Below are 16439 nucleotides of genomic sequence, written 5' to 3' on the forward strand. Positions count from 1 at the left end.
TTCATAACTTCATATACTCGTATAGCTGTATATATCTTTTTCAGGTCAGGATCCTTAATAATAATGCTGCTGAAGTTTCGCTCTTTCAGCTTCCCCTTGTATATATAACCCGTAAGGTCACCTGGATCATACTCCAGGAGATTTACAAATAATGATATGTTTCCGGTACGTGGTCAGCCGTCTTAATCCTAATTAACGTCATAGTCGTCATTGCATAAGTCAACTTACTGAGTTATTGCAATAATGAACTGTTGTGGACATTGCATTATTGAATTTGGTACATTACATTATTTTACTCCGGAGTTCTTATTATTTAATATTTTGATGATATTGTCCTTTTTTTCTTTAATTGCATTGTTCTGCTTTCAGATAAGAGAATGAGTCGTCCTGATGGGGGGCCGTCAACGTCTCAACGGAATGTTTGTACTGAAAAACAGCATGTTTCATGCCTTTCTATATACTCGCTATCGCTGGTCTTATGAACTCTTCCGAGGAAAAGACTCATCCAGGCCCAACTATCTCTGTAAGTAATACTCCGTAATTAATGTTTAACCCGCTTTCCTTAAATTCACATATAACATTCATAATGTTTTAGGTGGATGAAATGTTGAAACTCGAGTAATTTTTTATGTTAAATAAATTACGCGGTGGGCTTTAAGTGTTAAATCGGGCCTAAAACTTACTTACTATACTTAACTGGACTTAATCGTCATTTAACCCGAATGCCCAGCCCACTTATGTGCATTAAAATAAATATACTGATTTGCAATGACAGTATGACAGACTATGGTGTAGTACAATTTTTGCAAAGTCAATGGTGTACTACAAATTTGATGTTTAAATGGCAATCACGCAAGTAAGTCTGTGCAATAATTAATCTAGCAAAATTCGACAATCATTAAACTAACATAACTAATTCGAAAGACTAAGCTCATTCGAGAATTAGTAGAGAGGAAATCAAAAAGGCGGAAAAAAAAGTTAGCTCAATGACGACATCAATTACGCTCAAATCTTTGAAGCCAACTTATCTCACAATTATTGTGTTTCTCCTTTTCTCCTTACAACTAATAATAACCGAGGCTCATGGAGGAATTGATGATGATCATGAGGCTGCAGGTAGCGATGTGAATCTCCGTTCAAAGAAGCTCATAGGCGTAAAATTGGGGTGTTTAGCTATCTTCTTTGTTAGCACATTTGCCTTTGGTGTCTCACCCTACTTCTTGAGATGGAACGAGGGTTTTCTCGTCTTAGGTACTCAGTTTGCCGGAGGAGTCTTTCTCGGAACATCCATGATGCATTTCTTGAGCGGTTCTACTTCAACATTTAAGGGTCTCACAAAGATTGAATACCCCTTTTCATTCATGTTAGCTTGTGCGGGTTACCTTGTAACTATGTTTGCTGATACTGTTATTGCGTATGTTGCGACAAGAAGCTCAGGAGTTAATAGGGTGGAAATAGAACAAGGTAAGGTGGAAAATGATGCTGAACCAGAACTCGGAAGCCGTGAGGATGTGAAGCACAACCCGATTTTCATGAAAACTTCATCGTTTGGAGATACTATCCTTCTTATTTGTGCACTGTGTTTCCACTCCGTTTTTGAGGGTATCGCCGTTGGTATTGCAGGTAACTCATTTCGAACTTACTAAACTTCTTGTTTCATTTTTTTTTTTTCCTTGCACATTACCCCTATTTGCTATATCGGTTTTTCTAACATGTACCCAGCGAGCACATGTTAAAGAAAACCAAAATAGACACAATTTAATGGTTTTCTATTAAAAAAAAAGTAAAGATGATTACGTTTTTCAATTTCCCACCGAGCACATGTTAGAAAAACCGTTGCTATATGGCAGGAATCTTGATTTTTGATAATTTATTAATCGTCTTTTAAATTTATCCTTTTTTTTTTCATAAGACATTTTTCGTGTTTGAGGCAAGACATTGACTTCCAAATTGTTATCTCCAGCAACTGAAGCCGCTGCTTGGAGGAACTTGTGGACGATAACGCTTCATAAAGTATTCGCGGCCATAGCAATGGGTATCGCTCTGTTGAAAATGTTACCAAAGAGGCCTCTACAGGCCACTATCCTCTATTCTTTTGCCTTCGCCGTATCAAGCCCTATAGGAGTCGGCATTGGTATAGGCATTGATGCTACAACCGAAGGCCGGGCAGCTGATTGGACATACGCGATTGCTATGGGTTTTGCTTGTGGCATCTTTGTGTATGTCGCCATCTGCCATCTTATAGCTAAAGGTTACAAGCCGCAATCTCCTTGTCGTTTCGACACTTCGTTTTATAAGTTTGCAGCTGTGTTTCTCGGGGTCGGTGTCATAGCAATTGTTATGATTTGGGACTAATCATATTTTTTTGTAGTCAAATGGAAGGTAGGGAGTAAATGTCTTTCATACCTTTTGAATTTACATTACATATTATGGAAAGTTAAATATCTAGTTTGTATGGTTTATAAAATCTCAGTTAGCCGAAGATATCAACTAGCTTAGTTGGTGAAGCCATGGGAGGTGGTATTCACGACCAAAGTTTAAATCCCGTTAGCATAAAAACCGTCTTTGTGACTGACTCCCTTTACGCCGATGGAAAAAAAAAAATCTCGGTTAACTTCTCTAATCTCCCACCAAATGCTAATTGAACGAGGAAAATGAAACAAGAACAACTAGCACATGCAAATATGCAATGTGCCACCATCATATAGTCAAGTCCTATTCTCCCAACAAATATGACACCAAAACCCTCTTGTTTGATGAATTGTAGTTTTCTACCATATGTCTTTTTGGTGTGCACCTTATCTCGGTTTTAGTTTGGGGACGCCTAGCTTTATCTTATATTTTGACGAGTAATTGAACATAAAACCTTTGGCTAAGCATAATCAACTTATTATCAATCAACTAACAACCAAGTGATGTAAATGTTCAAGATCGATTTTTTTACCATATCTTATTTTGATATGGTAAAAAAAAAACAAATGACTTGCTATACTATTAGCGCTTCTTGCATTACAAACAGATAATAGACCATATGTAGTTTTTAACTAGTTTGCAATTCATGAATTATACTACCAGTTGTACGGTGTAGAATTTGAGTTTTGTAATAAAGAATTCGAGTATTCTATTTTAAAGAATTCGAGTATCTGATTTCATCCATTTACACAATAAAAATATAACTTTGAATAAGTTCAGAAAAAATACACATAAGTTTAATTTTTTTACTGGATGTATAATCCTATTTGTGCGTAGTTTGGGTTAACTTTGGGTTACTCGTCATGAATAAATTAAACAACTATAGTACTATGTACTCCGTATAAGATATCTAGGATAAGTACAGAGTAAATGCTAAATATAACCGCTTTATCGTGTTATAAACGTGAATTTTTAAGATTATTGATGATCGATTATATGCCGGCTTAGCCTATCTATATGCAATGTGCATATAACAAGAACATTAATCATTACAGCCTTAATCCCAAAATAATTTTAGGTCGGCTGACAAGAATCATCATCTGAAATTGTATAAGACATCCAATAGAGCTTGACAATATACAAGATTTCTATTTTCAAGGAATTTTTAATCATTGTCTTACTAAAGAAGGTATGTCGTCAACTTAAGCAAGGCTTATTGCTTGAAAGACTGTTAGGTTAAGAGAAACCTTCAACACAACTACCAAATTGACACTCAAAAACTCCCTTGCCAGTTGCCATGACCTTCACTACCCTTCTCAGTTACATTGCATACAATCTCACCAAGTTATTGACACAACCGCACCTACATTCAACAAAGGGACAGATGCAAAAGTGACATGGCACTGACATTCTCGGCATTTGTCGATGTGGCCTTATTTCGGCATGCTTCCACTTTCATTTTATACAAGTTTACTCTTTGAGAGGCTTGAACCTGAAACCCTTAGAAAGTTTCATCCAATTTTTAACCACTAAACTCACCCTTGCGAGCAGTTATTGATCTATGTCTCGGGAGGCTATTATTATGTACTCCGCATATACTTCCTTTTTTTTTTTTTTTTTTTGAAATAACCCCAAATGGGGTTACGATCTAGCAATTAAATCAGCTTTAGCAACTTCCACGATGTGTACTTATAATAGAAAGATCTTTGTCTAAGCTAATTGTGTACTATATAGTCTACATATGTCTTAAGGATTAACGATGGAGTCGGAATTTGAATTCAGGGGATCAGGCTATCGAGGTGGACAAACTAATAATGTAATTTAAGTAAATTAGGATAAAAATTGAGAATTTCAGCTAAACAATAATTGCGATTTTTCCGTTTTTGAAGGGGTGACGCACCCTACTCGTCCCTAGCTCCGATACCGCTATGAATTCACAAAGTTTTAACATTATTCATAGAATTTGAATAATATTTGACTTTTGAAAATGTATGGGAAGATGCATGTAGCTTTTAGTTCAATAATCAAAGTTACTAAAAGATAGATTAGGTTCTTTTGGACTTAATTAGCTTATTTCATTCCTCATAAATTAACTCTTACTTCAATTCACTTTAGCTCCATTAAATTCAGTGTAGTTCAGTTTAGTTCAATTCGGCTGAAAAGAAAAAGGTCTTAGTCATGATACATCTACGTAAATTTGACTTGAACACCACTCCTAAGTGAGTGAAAGATTGAAAGCCTATCGTTCTCAAGAATTCTATATTCACCTAACAATTTTACGTACCAAACAAACATTATCATCATCATCATAAGTTCTTATATATGTAAACCAACGTCTTTAATTAATTTATTACTCCAAATTCACTTACACATGCAACTACGAATTACTTAGCTAGCAATATAGCATCCTTACACTATAATTAATTTTTAGAGAAATAAGATGAATTCTACATTATCATTATCGGCAGCCATTCTTGTCGTGCTTGCGAATATTTTGCTATGTCGTGGAATTACTCGACATTATAAGTTTGATGTATGTGCTTTAATCCGTAAATTTCAAGTAAACGTTAACCTAATTTTGCGATTTTTTGAATTGAACTTATATTAGACCATTATATAAATTTCATGTGGTTTTACTCATCTCATAATTGGTTAACGGGCTAGTTATCTTCATACAACAGTCTTATACGGAGTACATGACAAATTATTCAATCATACAATCATATAATTTTACTTTTATTTTTACATGTAAAAATGGCTTATTACAGTTTTAAATCTTTTAATGTTAATTTTGTAGATAAACGCGCATAACGTGACACATTTGTGCAAAACGAAGAGCATAATTACCGTCAATGGCAAGTTTCCTGGGCCAACGATTTTCGCTAGGGAGGGCGATCGAGTCCTCATTAAAGTTGTAAATCATGTGCCAAACAACCTTACCATCCATTGGTAGTACTTGTAATGGGTATTTTAATAACCTATTATATATAGGCCAGTTTTATAGAAGAGTTACTGATTTGTCGAAAATATTATATAGGCACGGGATACGACAACGTGGAAGCCAATGGGCTGATGGGCCGGCCTACATAACCCAATGTCCGATCCAGACAAATCAAAGCTATGTGTACAACTATACTATCAATGGTCAAAGAGGAACTCTATTTTGGCATGCTCACATCTCATGGCTTCGAGCAACTATTCATGGTCCTATTATCATTTTTCCTAAGAAAAATGTATCATATCCATTTCCAAAGCCCAACAAAGAGAAAACCATCATTTTCGGTACTTATTGAACCCGTCTTTTAATTAATTATTACTTCATTCGTCCTGGTCAATAGTTATTTTTGATTGAAATCCCCTGACCCCTGTTTTTGTAACGCGATCATGCATGGTATTAAGCAATTCTTGTTGTCATTCCGACACCAAATGTGTAGGCGAGTGGTGGAATAATGACACGGAAGCAGTTATCGCCCAAGCCCTCCAAACCGGAGGTGGCCCAAATGTTTCGGATGCCTATACGTTCAACGGATATCCAGGTCCCTTGTACAATTCATGTACCGGAGCTAAAGGTAACATTCTCTCCATTTTAATGAATAAGACTCAATTGACGGTCTCATTTGACTTTTTAGCAAGATGAAAATAGTCAATTGAGACTTTTTAACGAAACATATATAATATCCCAGCGTTTCAGTTATTTATTTATTTTTATATTCTGTGAGAGATATTTTAATTAAATTTAAACAAATGATTGAGACAGACGAGTATTTTCACAAATTTCAACATGTTAATATTTTTTTATTTGTTTGTCATTAGGTATGGCTGATACATACAAGCTGAAGATCAAGCCAGGGAGAACATACCTCTTACGTTTAATCAACGCTGCACTCAACGACGACCTATTCTTCAGCATAGCAAATCACACCATAACCGTAGTCGAAGCCGATGCGCTTTACGTCAAGCCATTCGAAACCGACACGCTTTTAATAACACCTGGCCAAACAACCAATGTCCTCCTTAAGACCAAACCAAACCCTAGTCACACCACTTACTTAATGGGTCTAAGACCCTATTTCGTCGGTAGTGGCACATTCGACAACACCACCGCGTCCGCCATCCTCGAGTACACGGTCCCGTCACCAGGACCTAAAAACGTAACCCTGAACGACCTCCCATGTCTACCTTCAATCAACGACACGTCATTTTTCACCAACTTTACTAGTAAATTTCAAAGTTTAAACACTGCTGCATTCCCAGTGACTGTACCCCAGACAGTCGATAAACACATTTTTTTAACAGTTGGGCTCGGAACGAGCCCATGTCCGAAAAATCAAACATGTCAAGGCCCAACTAACACAACAAAATTCTCTGCATCAATTAACAACATTTCTATGACACTTCCATCAATTTCTCTGCTTCAATCCCACTACTTTGGCCAAAATTCGGGCCAATTCAAAACCGATTTTCCTCAATTTCCTCTCAATCAATTTAACTACACGGGGACGCCACCGAACAATACGAACGTTCTCAACGGTACGAAAGTCATTGTGTTATCATATAACACAAGTGTGGAGATTGTTTTACAAGATACTAGTATAATAAGTGCTGAAAGTCACCCTCTTCACCTTCATGGTTACAATGTGTATGTTGTTGGTCAAGGTTTTGGAAATTTTAATTCTAGTAAAGACCCTGCTAATTATAATCTTGTTGATCCCGTTGAACGGAACACGGTTGCTGTACCGGCCGGTGGTTGGGTTGCTCTTCGATTCCGAGCCGATAACCCAGGTCAGTGTTGTGTACATACACATAGGTTAATGTTGCATGAAATTAATTTTTCAACATGACTCGTTTAAAACGGTCTTAAATTAATACGAGAAAAATAACAGCACTTTATAATAAAAAGTGACTATTTAATGATGGATTTTATTATTAAAATTGTAACTTTGTAACAATTAATAACTGATGATAACTTTTTATTAGGAAATGTTCGCATTTTATCGTTAAATAGTCATATTTTATGTTTCTTATTTCAGGTAGATACCGCCATCTGAAATGAGAATTTGCCATATAATTTATTTTTCGGAAATTTCCCATGGTACCCCTTAATTTTGTCAGATTTCTCATGGTACCCTGCTTTTAAAGATTTGCTTATGTTATCCTTGAGATTCCATTTTTTTGCCCATGGTACCCCTAATGTAAAGACTGTTAAATTTTGATGATGTGGCAATGAAGTAGTAATTAAAAATTATTAATAAATTTGAAATAAAAATGAAAATCAGGGGTATCATGGGAAATCCGATAAAATTAAGGGGTAACACGGGAAATTTCCGTAATTTTTAATTACTAATTTATTGTCACATCATCAAAACTTAACCTCCATTTAACGACCGTTACATAATTAGGGGTACCATGGGCACAAAAATGGAAACTCAAGGATACCATATGCAGATTCTTAAAAACAGGGGTACTATGGAAAATTTGACAAAATTAAGGGGTACCATGGGAAATTTCCGTTTATTTTTTATTTTAAAAGTTAAAATCAGGTTATAAAACGATTACTCTATCTGTTAATATCATTTATTTACTTTTGATTAAAATAATCGAGGCGGAAAGAGTATTTTTCTACTAGTCGAATTATAATGCTTACGTAAGAACTTTGTTAATGGAGCCATGCAGGAGTATGGTTCATGCATTGCCATTTTGAAGTGCACATAAGTTGGGGACTAAGGATGGCTTGGATGGTCCTCGATGGCATGCTGCCCAATCAAAAACTGCCACCTCCTCCGGCCGACCTTCCGAAATGCTGACTCATCAGCTGAGCTGTCTTTTGCCCTACATATTCATATCATCATATGCCATGCATTTTGTTTTAATTTGCTTTATTGTCTAAAGAATATGTGTAAATTATTTTTTTGTGTTTTTATTTAAATTTACTAGTGTACTATGAAGAAATAATAATTAGCTTAGGCTTGAGTTTTGAGAGTATAATGTTAAGAATACTACGTGGAATGAAATATTATTGATCGGTTTTTTGCCCAATACATTTATCATTATATTCTGAAATAAGCCCGAGAAGCTTCCATGACTTCTATTCCAATTTCCAAACCAATTGACAATTAGTGAAATAGCTCTTTTATTTATAAACTTGTCACCCTTTCCTTCTTTCTTCAATATGAAAGACTTTTACATGTGACATCTTCACACGAACCGACTTTTGTAACACGCAAGGACAAACCTAAATTTAAAACTCTACCTAAAGCTGAAGTATCAATCTTACATATATTTCTAATAATAGTTAATTTTATTTGATTTTTTAAAGATTTGTGTACATTCTTCTCTTAAAATGCTCGACCGTACAATATCCTAGTCAGCCTGCACTTAGTTTCGTCCGTGATAACACAGATGGATGTCTAGATGAATAAGATGGTGATGTTAAAGTAGAAGCAATTGGATTTAAAAAAAAAAGTTAAAAAAAAAAATTCTCCGTGGCCAAACGTGGGATTCCAACGTTTGGACCACGGCCAATGTTGGTTTCCCACGTTTGGACCATGGCAAACGTTGGTTTTCAACGTTTGGTCCATGGTCGATTGTTGATTCTCAACATTTAGTCCATGAGCTAATTCATTTTTTTTAAAAAAAATCGTGTTTAATACGTTTATTTGCCGATTTTTAAAATTTATTTAAGTTTTCTAGTCGATGTGCGTTAATTTCTAACATTTTTTAATTGGTTTAATGCGATGAGAGATCGAAATGTAGTTGGTTTTTAGTAGAATTCGAGAGAAAATTGCTTAGAAAGAGAAAATAGTGTAATTATGTAAAGGGCATTATCGTCTTTTGGAATGAAAACATCGACGATATTTACTAAAACATCGACGATATTTACAAATCGGGTTGGAGGAGTACAACAATAGTCCAATGCACACATGCACCCCTAATTTCAAACTTGGGCAGCCTATATTGAACGTGCGTTAGTGCGTTACGGCCCGTGTGGTCAGCTTTTAATGGGCCTTCTTGACTCTTGTCTCTTACTACGTGCGTGTTGTCAGACGGAAAGGGCCCAATTTTGGTATCCATCAATGTCATCATGCGTTTTTGGGATTCGCTAATTCTCAATTTTGGTATCCATCAAAATGTCATCAAGCGTTTTTGGGATTCGCTAATTCTCGTCTAAGATGGTCTCACTATTCACTAATATGAAATACGCAAATTCTCATTTCAGACGATAAATTTTGTCTAAAGCCTTCAGATGACAAAGTTCAGTTTAACATAGAAGTTTAGATCTTATAAATTTTGTTCAGAAAAGTTCGCAAAATTAGGTCCAAAAGAACAGGGCCTTTGTCGCCATTTTTATGGTAAAATATGACCACTTAAACTGGGTCACATTTTGTAACATAAAAATGCAATTAGGATCCTCTCCATTTCCTTTCTCTCCATTTCCTCTCACAAACCCATTTAATAATATTATCCTCTCTATACTCTATTAACCTTATATTTTTATGCATAAATCGTCAACTGTTCAATGCTGATAGAATACAATCTCGTCCATCGAAAGGAAATGACCTCTCCATTTCTTTTGAGGAAATGGAGAGGATTTTGACTCATAAAAATGTTACCACTTAAATAAGATCACATTTGGTTGTAAATGGGTTACATATACACGTTTGAAGAGAGACCTTCTATATAAAATATCACAAATATAACTGAAATACTTGATTATTTCCGTTAATATTTAAAGCTCATATTGTATTTATTCATTGAAATGATAGGAGTAATTGAATATATAGGTTCAAGTGAATGAGGTGAAATACTTTTTTTTTTCGATGTACAACAAGATTTATTATTAGCAATATTTCCGTTAATATAACTGAAATACTTGATTATTTCCGTTAATATTTAAAGCTCATATTGTATTTATTCATTGAAATGATAGGAGTAATTGAATATATAGGTTCAAGTGAATGAGGTGAAATACTTTTTTTTTTCGATGTACAACAAGATTTATTATTAGCAATATTTCCCTCACATAATAACACAAATTAAATAGCAATAATAATTTTATCATTAGGGTGTTTAAGGCCTTGTTCAGTCATGAGAGGGCGAGAACTAGGTCTCAGTTTTGATGATCAAATTTATAAGCTTTATTGATGGAATTACCTGTGTATTATATGTGAGACACAACGTATAATATACAAATAACTTAAAAGAAAAAAAAAAAGGCAAAGATGACATTAAAGAATAACTATCTATCAGTAAATTTATCGTGAGACTATTTATTATAAAAATATGTTAACCTTTTTTTATTATTATTTATACTTGTGAATCTCTTTGGCTCTAACCTTTTTGGCTGAACGGAGTTGAACTAAATTGAATGAAACTACTGTAAAAGATAATCTTGTTCTTTTCGGTTGAATTGAGCTTAACTGAACTGAACTGAATGAATATAGTTGAAGTAAGAGTTAATTTGTGAAGATATGAGCTGAAATGAACTGAATTAAACTGAATATAGTTGAGCCGAACTAAAATGAGTTGAAATTAAACCATAAAAAACAGCGTCATATATTCGTTTCAGCCAAGCTTAATCCAGTTCAACTACGAAAAGAACAGTGACTTCATCGAATTGAACTTAATGAGTTGAGCTGAAGTGAAATGAACTGAAATTAAGCCCCCAAAAAAAGCGACGACCTTTTTATTTTCAAATTTTAACTACATTCAGTCTAGGAATTAAATGGTCAATTATTATTGCAGTATTTTTCTCAGTTGTTAAATTCTGGATAAAAACACTGTCAAATCATCTATTCATAATGTGCAGAAAATTTTTCACTCATTGCATGATTTCACTCTAACTTTTCGATCCATGAATAAGTGTACGAATTGTCGTCTCTTTCCTTTTTCTATGCAATTGTTGCTGTAATTGTACTATTTTACTCCTAAAAGTGACCTAAATATTCGTAGTAACAAGAAGTTATAGTCTCTAAAATAGTTAAGAATCATATATTCAAACAACAAGAAGAAGACAACTTGTTGCTCCTACTTTGGTTTCAATTTTCTAAAAGTTGATAGACATATACCAAGTACTAGTATTGGTTTTGTTTGAGGTCGTATCCTTTCCATGTGTCGATGTGTGTATTAGGGCATCGTTCCATCGCTAAATTTAAAATTCCGAGTCCAGTTTATAAGTTACTCCGTGTATTCTAATGGACTACTCCTTTTACCAATTGGTTTAGGTATGAAAATTTATGGACAAGTTTTGAATTTGAGTCGATTCCTCATTACGAAGTAACATATAAATTGACTTATAGATGTTGTATAGTTATATACAACAATGTCGTTATTACAATCATTAAGTTGTGTGTTGTCTTGCTTATTGCTTAAGTACTTGTGTTAGGCCTGTTCTTTCTAACTTAATTTCAACTTATTTCAGTTAAGTTTGACTTTATTCAGTTCACTTCAGCTTAACATAGTTCATCTCAGCTGTATTCAAATTAACTCTTATTTTAGCTTCATTTACTTAAGATTTGCTTCATTTAGTTCAGTTTAGTTATGAAATTTCCGAATTTTATAACTTATGCTATTGTATCCATTATAGTAACCTTCACTTATATTCCTTATCAAAATCTGACCTAATAACTTTGAATAATTAACATTTATTTAAATTACTTTTGTTTAAACTAGATTTTCATATAGAAGATTCTATTAATTGTTGTTTGATAACCATAATTGAAAAACAATGAATAAAACATTTGATTGAAGAAGTTGGTGATGCAATTAAGTAGGACCAAGAGAAGAATGGAGAATTTTAGTTCCAGCTATCACAAATTCTCATTATAGAGGGACACTATCCGTCTATACGTATAGACGGATATCATTTTTCCTCACAAAATACCCATTTGCCATAAAGTGGGAAGCACATGGGGGGTGCCCCACCTTGTCCCCTCTACCCATTTTATTAGAGGTTTTTACCCGTCTATTCACCCCACCTATCTATACCAAGACCTATTGTGCTATAGTTGTTGCTGTTGTTGTTGTGTTGTTTGTTTTATGATTCACACATTCTTAATCATCATACAATGCCTAGCTTCACTCTAGTCACATGCCCCCCCTTTGAAATGACACCAAATAGTACTCTCCTTTTCCTAAATCTCCACTTAATTTTGTTTCTTTATGTTTTTGTTTTTGTAAGGTGTATGTATTATCAAACGTATAGAATTAAGTGAATCTAAGAAATATTTTATATATTATACTCGCTTCGCTTAACTGAGTTCCATACGTTTGAGTTAGTATATGAGTCTACATCGATATACTCGATCTGTATGTGAGAAAAGAAGAAGGTATATATTTTCAGTATGTAGTTCTGAAATTCTTATGGTCATCAATTTCAAACTTTCCATTTTGTTGTTCTACATATTAGTTTCCAAAACAAATCAATAAATGTAAGCTTGTAGATATATGGTCTCGGGATTTGTAGTCATGTTAAGCGTCCACGGTCAATAATAGTACATCCTAACATCTCATAACTTTATCAGTAAATTAGCTAAGTAACTTACGTTCGTACCCTTCATGGTCTATAAGGCCTATTGAACTTCGCCTCAGGGTCATGTAATTAAATGGACTAATTATTCGCTAAAAATCCCAAAAAAAAAAAATGTTCAAAGATGTCTTTCAAATAATCAAATGAAACCAAATTTCCTATAGTTCTTAACTCAATCAATTGTTTTTATTATAAGTTGTAAGAAGGGGTGAGATCAAAGCTCACATGTGCCCTGTATAACTGTTTGTTATGTACATCTGATTTATGTTTTTAAATAATGCATGCCCATCTTATGTGTTTGCGGACTATAACCAGATTTGAAATATTATACCATACGTGGTCGGTCTCATTCATTTGTTTATCTTTTTTATTCATTGTGAGAGTTATTTTATTCAGTTAAACAAATATTTAAGACAAAGGAAATATTTATTTATTCATATCATCATATTCATGCATTTGACAATTTCAACAGCTGTATGGAATCTATATTCTGACTTAGCAAAGACAAAATATGAAAAATGTAAATTGCAGGCTAACTGATAACAAAATTATTTTATTTTCATGAATACGAAAAAAAAAGATACTAGAATTAAAGATAAAAAGAAAATAAATGGTCTAACTAGTTTATGTGTGCTAGCTACATCTGAATATAAGGTCGGACGACATGAATCATGCATATCGTTACATACGAGTATTTATTATAAGTGCTTCTAAAGACTGAGCGAGAAATAACTCCGATATATCTATATATAAACATATAAACGGTTCTAATGTATATATATTTGCACAACGCGTATTACATTATACTAAATTTAACTAATTAACATCTAATTAAATAAAATTAAACAAAGATAATTAATCTATCGTCATTAAATCTATAAATAAAAAGAAAAAGTAGATGCATGGCTTATGTTTTTCACAAATCCAAATGGAAATGAAAATGAAAATGCAATGGCCAAATATGTTCTTTCATATAACTATCATGCATGGTACTACCTAGAGAAACATAACTCTCTACGAGACCAGCTGTCTTATACAAGTATTTGTGATCTCGAAGATATATGACTTACTCAGATCATCGACGATATATAACTATAACATCTCATCATCTCCAATGCATCAAGAATCACCATGTTTACGCCAACTAACAAGCATAGAAACACATCTCTTCATAATATAGAACCTAGCCTTTTGTTCCTTAGCCAAATTAGTACATTTCTTACCAAATGCATTGCTTTTTTTCGAAAAGCTTCGCATTAGATTCGACTTATTCTTGGTTGAGTTGCTTCTTCGAAGTGTCGGAGAGGAAGGACATGAACTCTTTAAAGAGGAGCTTCTACTTAGTTTTGATGAGGGTTTTTGTGAAAAACTTCTAAGAAAATTTGGAGATGTGTTATTATTATTGTTTTTATGTGAATAACTACGCATTAATGATGAATCTATGTAATGAGATGAAGATTTATGTGTTGATGAACTATCTTTTTTGAATAATTTCCATTTCTTTTCGGATGTCGAGTAGAAATCTGTGTCTTCATAGGCCATGGATGGCCAAAATAGAGGCAAAGAGGATGAAGGAAGTAAATAAAAGAGAGAATGGTTTGAGAGGTTTGCTTGTAATTTGTCAATTGTTTGATTTTTTTGGGGTTTTTAAGGTGATTTATATAGGAGTTAAGGATTAAAAGTTGATAGGGAAGTTTATATAGGTCTAGGTCATATATATGCCCCATGAATGAGACTTGAAGTGGTGAAATGTTTTGAGTAAAAAATTACATTTGTAATTGTTTTTATAGTAATATATTAAACCCATTTACGATAGTTAAATCAGTTTAAATATTTTATATGTAGAAAGTAGTTTAAAATACACACTAAAAAACATTGATTTATAAAAAAAGTAGTTGAATTAATTCGGTTAGAACGAATAAGTCAAGATAACTCAAATTTACTCGTATTAAATATTAATTTTTTTATAATTATATTTTTGATAAAAGGAGACTTGTGATTTTTTAAACGAATGTTGGCACTAATATGAATAAAGATGGGTGAAAATGTCCCCTATGGTAAAATATAAGCCTTAAAGTTCAACTAAACTAAGGCCATGGCTTTTGGGTTTAATGAAGCTAAACTAAACTAATTTAAACTGAATTGAACTAATTAAAATGAGCTGATTAGGACTGAACTGAATTGAAATTTACTAAAATAAATATAGATAAAATAAGCTAAGTTAAATTAAAATGAGCTAAATTTAGTTGAAATATATTGAACTATGCCAAAAAAAAACAGGACCTAACATGTGAATTTTCACAGCTTACACTAACTACTTTGCAAATTGTAAGGAGGAAACATTTTTTTGAAGTAAAATTAGATTATTATTGTAGGTTATAGTAATAATGTCGATTTACTGTTGCCCAACAGTTCCATGGCCCCGTCAGCACATGTCCACACTGTTTTGACTAAGTACGAAAAAGGTTTTAAAAAATGTGACGTGGTTGGATTCTATAGGTACTTGTGCATAAGAAACATGTTTAAAAACTGTTTGTTTTGGGTATTAATTACGACTTATGGTCCAATCTTATACTTTGACTTATTCTTTAATGTCATCACCCACTTTAGAATCATTGATTCCATAATAATCACCCCCTTAATCCTATAAATTATTCATGATTACTTTCATTACATACTCTCATCTTAACCTACCAAGATCCCCATGATCATGTCTTATGTTTACAAGCTCTATCTAAATGAAACGGGACTGAACTGAATAGAGGTGAGATGAATTTAACTGAACTGAAATAAGTTAAATTGAATTGAATGAAACTAAAACAAGAGTTAATTTGAATAATGTTGGGTTGAACTATAGTACAGTTAAATTGAACTCAAATGAGCATAAATTAAGTCAGAAAACACAAAGCCTAAATGGGTTAATGTGTATTTGTAACGATATTTAATTTTTCACTCTTAAAATTAAATCGAAAATTAAATAATGTACAAAACATCATTAGGTAAAAATTATGGTCCTTAAGAATGTCTTCATCTAAGATGAAATTTGATATTCCAAAAATGACATTATATACGGAGAGTGATACAATCTTACGACATCTGAACAGCTCGACAGTATATGAAAAGGATTGTCTCATATTATAAAGTGATCTTACATAAAACGTTATTAATGGAGTACATTTACGCATGACGAGTGAATAATAACATATGATAATGATAATAATAATGATAATGATAATGATAATGATAATGATGTTCAAACTATTTTTGATTTGAGGTTTTGTAAGCTTGTTAATTATCATTAAGTTTTAGATGTACAAACTCCCTAGTAGATAAGATTTTTTGTCTATGGAGTTCTTAAGATATAAATCATACTTTCAAAGTTTGCTTTCAAATCATGTCGCAATTAATGAGGTTATATGTTCGTATTATAATTATGAAATTTTGGAGACATAAATTCACGTGGTTGTTCATGTGATAAGGTGTACTTTTGCTTCACTTTGTG

At 33.2% G+C, this 16439-nt stretch overlaps 3 protein-coding genes across 4 annotated transcripts; 2 read left to right on the forward strand and 1 right to left on the reverse strand.

Annotated features, from left to right (window-relative positions):
- The first annotated feature begins 42 nt into the window (after positions 1-42).
- On the forward strand, positions 43-2477 carry LOC141617193 (zinc transporter 2-like). 2 transcript variants are annotated; one of them, XM_074434377.1, is made up of 4 exons: positions 43-165; positions 370-523; positions 1117-1623; positions 1964-2477. In XM_074434377.1, exons 2-4 carry the CDS (start codon positions 391-393, stop codon positions 2353-2355), a joined length of 1032 nt encoding a protein of 343 aa, XP_074290478.1. In that variant the 5' UTR covers positions 43-165; positions 370-390; the 3' UTR covers positions 2356-2477. The 2 variants fall into 2 exon arrangements, with proteins under 2 accessions (XP_074290478.1, XP_074290482.1); XM_074434381.1 differs by lacking the exon at positions 43-165 and having other exon boundaries at positions 430-1623.
- Positions 2478-4782: 2305 nt separating this feature from the next.
- On the forward strand, positions 4783-8437 carry LOC141617187 (laccase-17-like). The gene is made up of 6 exons (XM_074434373.1): positions 4783-4945; positions 5210-5361; positions 5450-5694; positions 5847-5981; positions 6226-7194; positions 8086-8437. The coding sequence occupies exons 1-6, from the start codon at positions 4853-4855 to the stop codon at positions 8214-8216; spliced, it is 1725 nt and encodes a 574-aa protein (XP_074290474.1). The 5' UTR covers positions 4783-4852; the 3' UTR covers positions 8217-8437.
- Positions 8438-13664: 5227 nt separating this feature from the next.
- LOC141621720 (uncharacterized) lies at positions 13665-14654 on the reverse strand. Its single transcript, XM_074438006.1, has one exon. The coding sequence runs from the start codon at positions 14477-14479 to the stop codon at positions 14057-14059; it is 423 nt and encodes a 140-aa protein (XP_074294107.1). The 5' UTR covers positions 14480-14654; the 3' UTR covers positions 13665-14056.
- Positions 14655-16439: the final 1785 nt, after the last annotated feature.

Source organism: Silene latifolia, chromosome 1 (genome assembly GCF_048544455.1).
Source record: "Silene latifolia isolate original U9 population chromosome 1, ASM4854445v1, whole genome shotgun sequence".
NCBI classification, from domain to species: domain Eukaryota; kingdom Viridiplantae; phylum Streptophyta; class Magnoliopsida; order Caryophyllales; family Caryophyllaceae; genus Silene; species Silene latifolia.

What these genes read in the sequence shown, in the direction of transcription:
- LOC141617193 (XM_074434377.1), top strand. Translation starts at nt 391, where the DNA reads ATGGGGGGCCGTCAACGTCTCAACGGAATGTTTGTACTGAAAAACAGC. An exon ending in ATCCAGGCCCAACTATCTCT is followed by an intron (nt 524 to 1,116) that starts GTAAGTAATACT and finishes ATGAGGCTGCAG; the next exon opens with GTAGCGATGTGAATCTCCGT. An exon ending in TATCGCCGTTGGTATTGCAG is followed by an intron (nt 1,624 to 1,963) that starts GTAACTCATTTC and finishes TGTTATCTCCAG; the next exon opens with CAACTGAAGCCGCTGCTTGG.
- LOC141617187 (XM_074434373.1), top strand. Translation starts at nt 4,853, where the DNA reads ATGAATTCTACATTATCATTATCGGCAGCCATTCTTGTCGTGCTTGCG. An exon ending in AGAGAAAACCATCATTTTCG is followed by an intron (nt 5,695 to 5,846) that starts GTACTTATTGAA and finishes CCAAATGTGTAG; the next exon opens with GCGAGTGGTGGAATAATGAC. An exon ending in ATTCCGAGCCGATAACCCAG is followed by an intron (nt 7,195 to 8,085) that starts GTCAGTGTTGTG and finishes GGAGCCATGCAG; the next exon opens with GAGTATGGTTCATGCATTGC.
- LOC141621720 (XM_074438006.1), bottom strand. Translation starts at nt 14,479, where the DNA reads ATGGCCTATGAAGACACAGATTTCTACTCGACATCCGAAAAGAAATGG.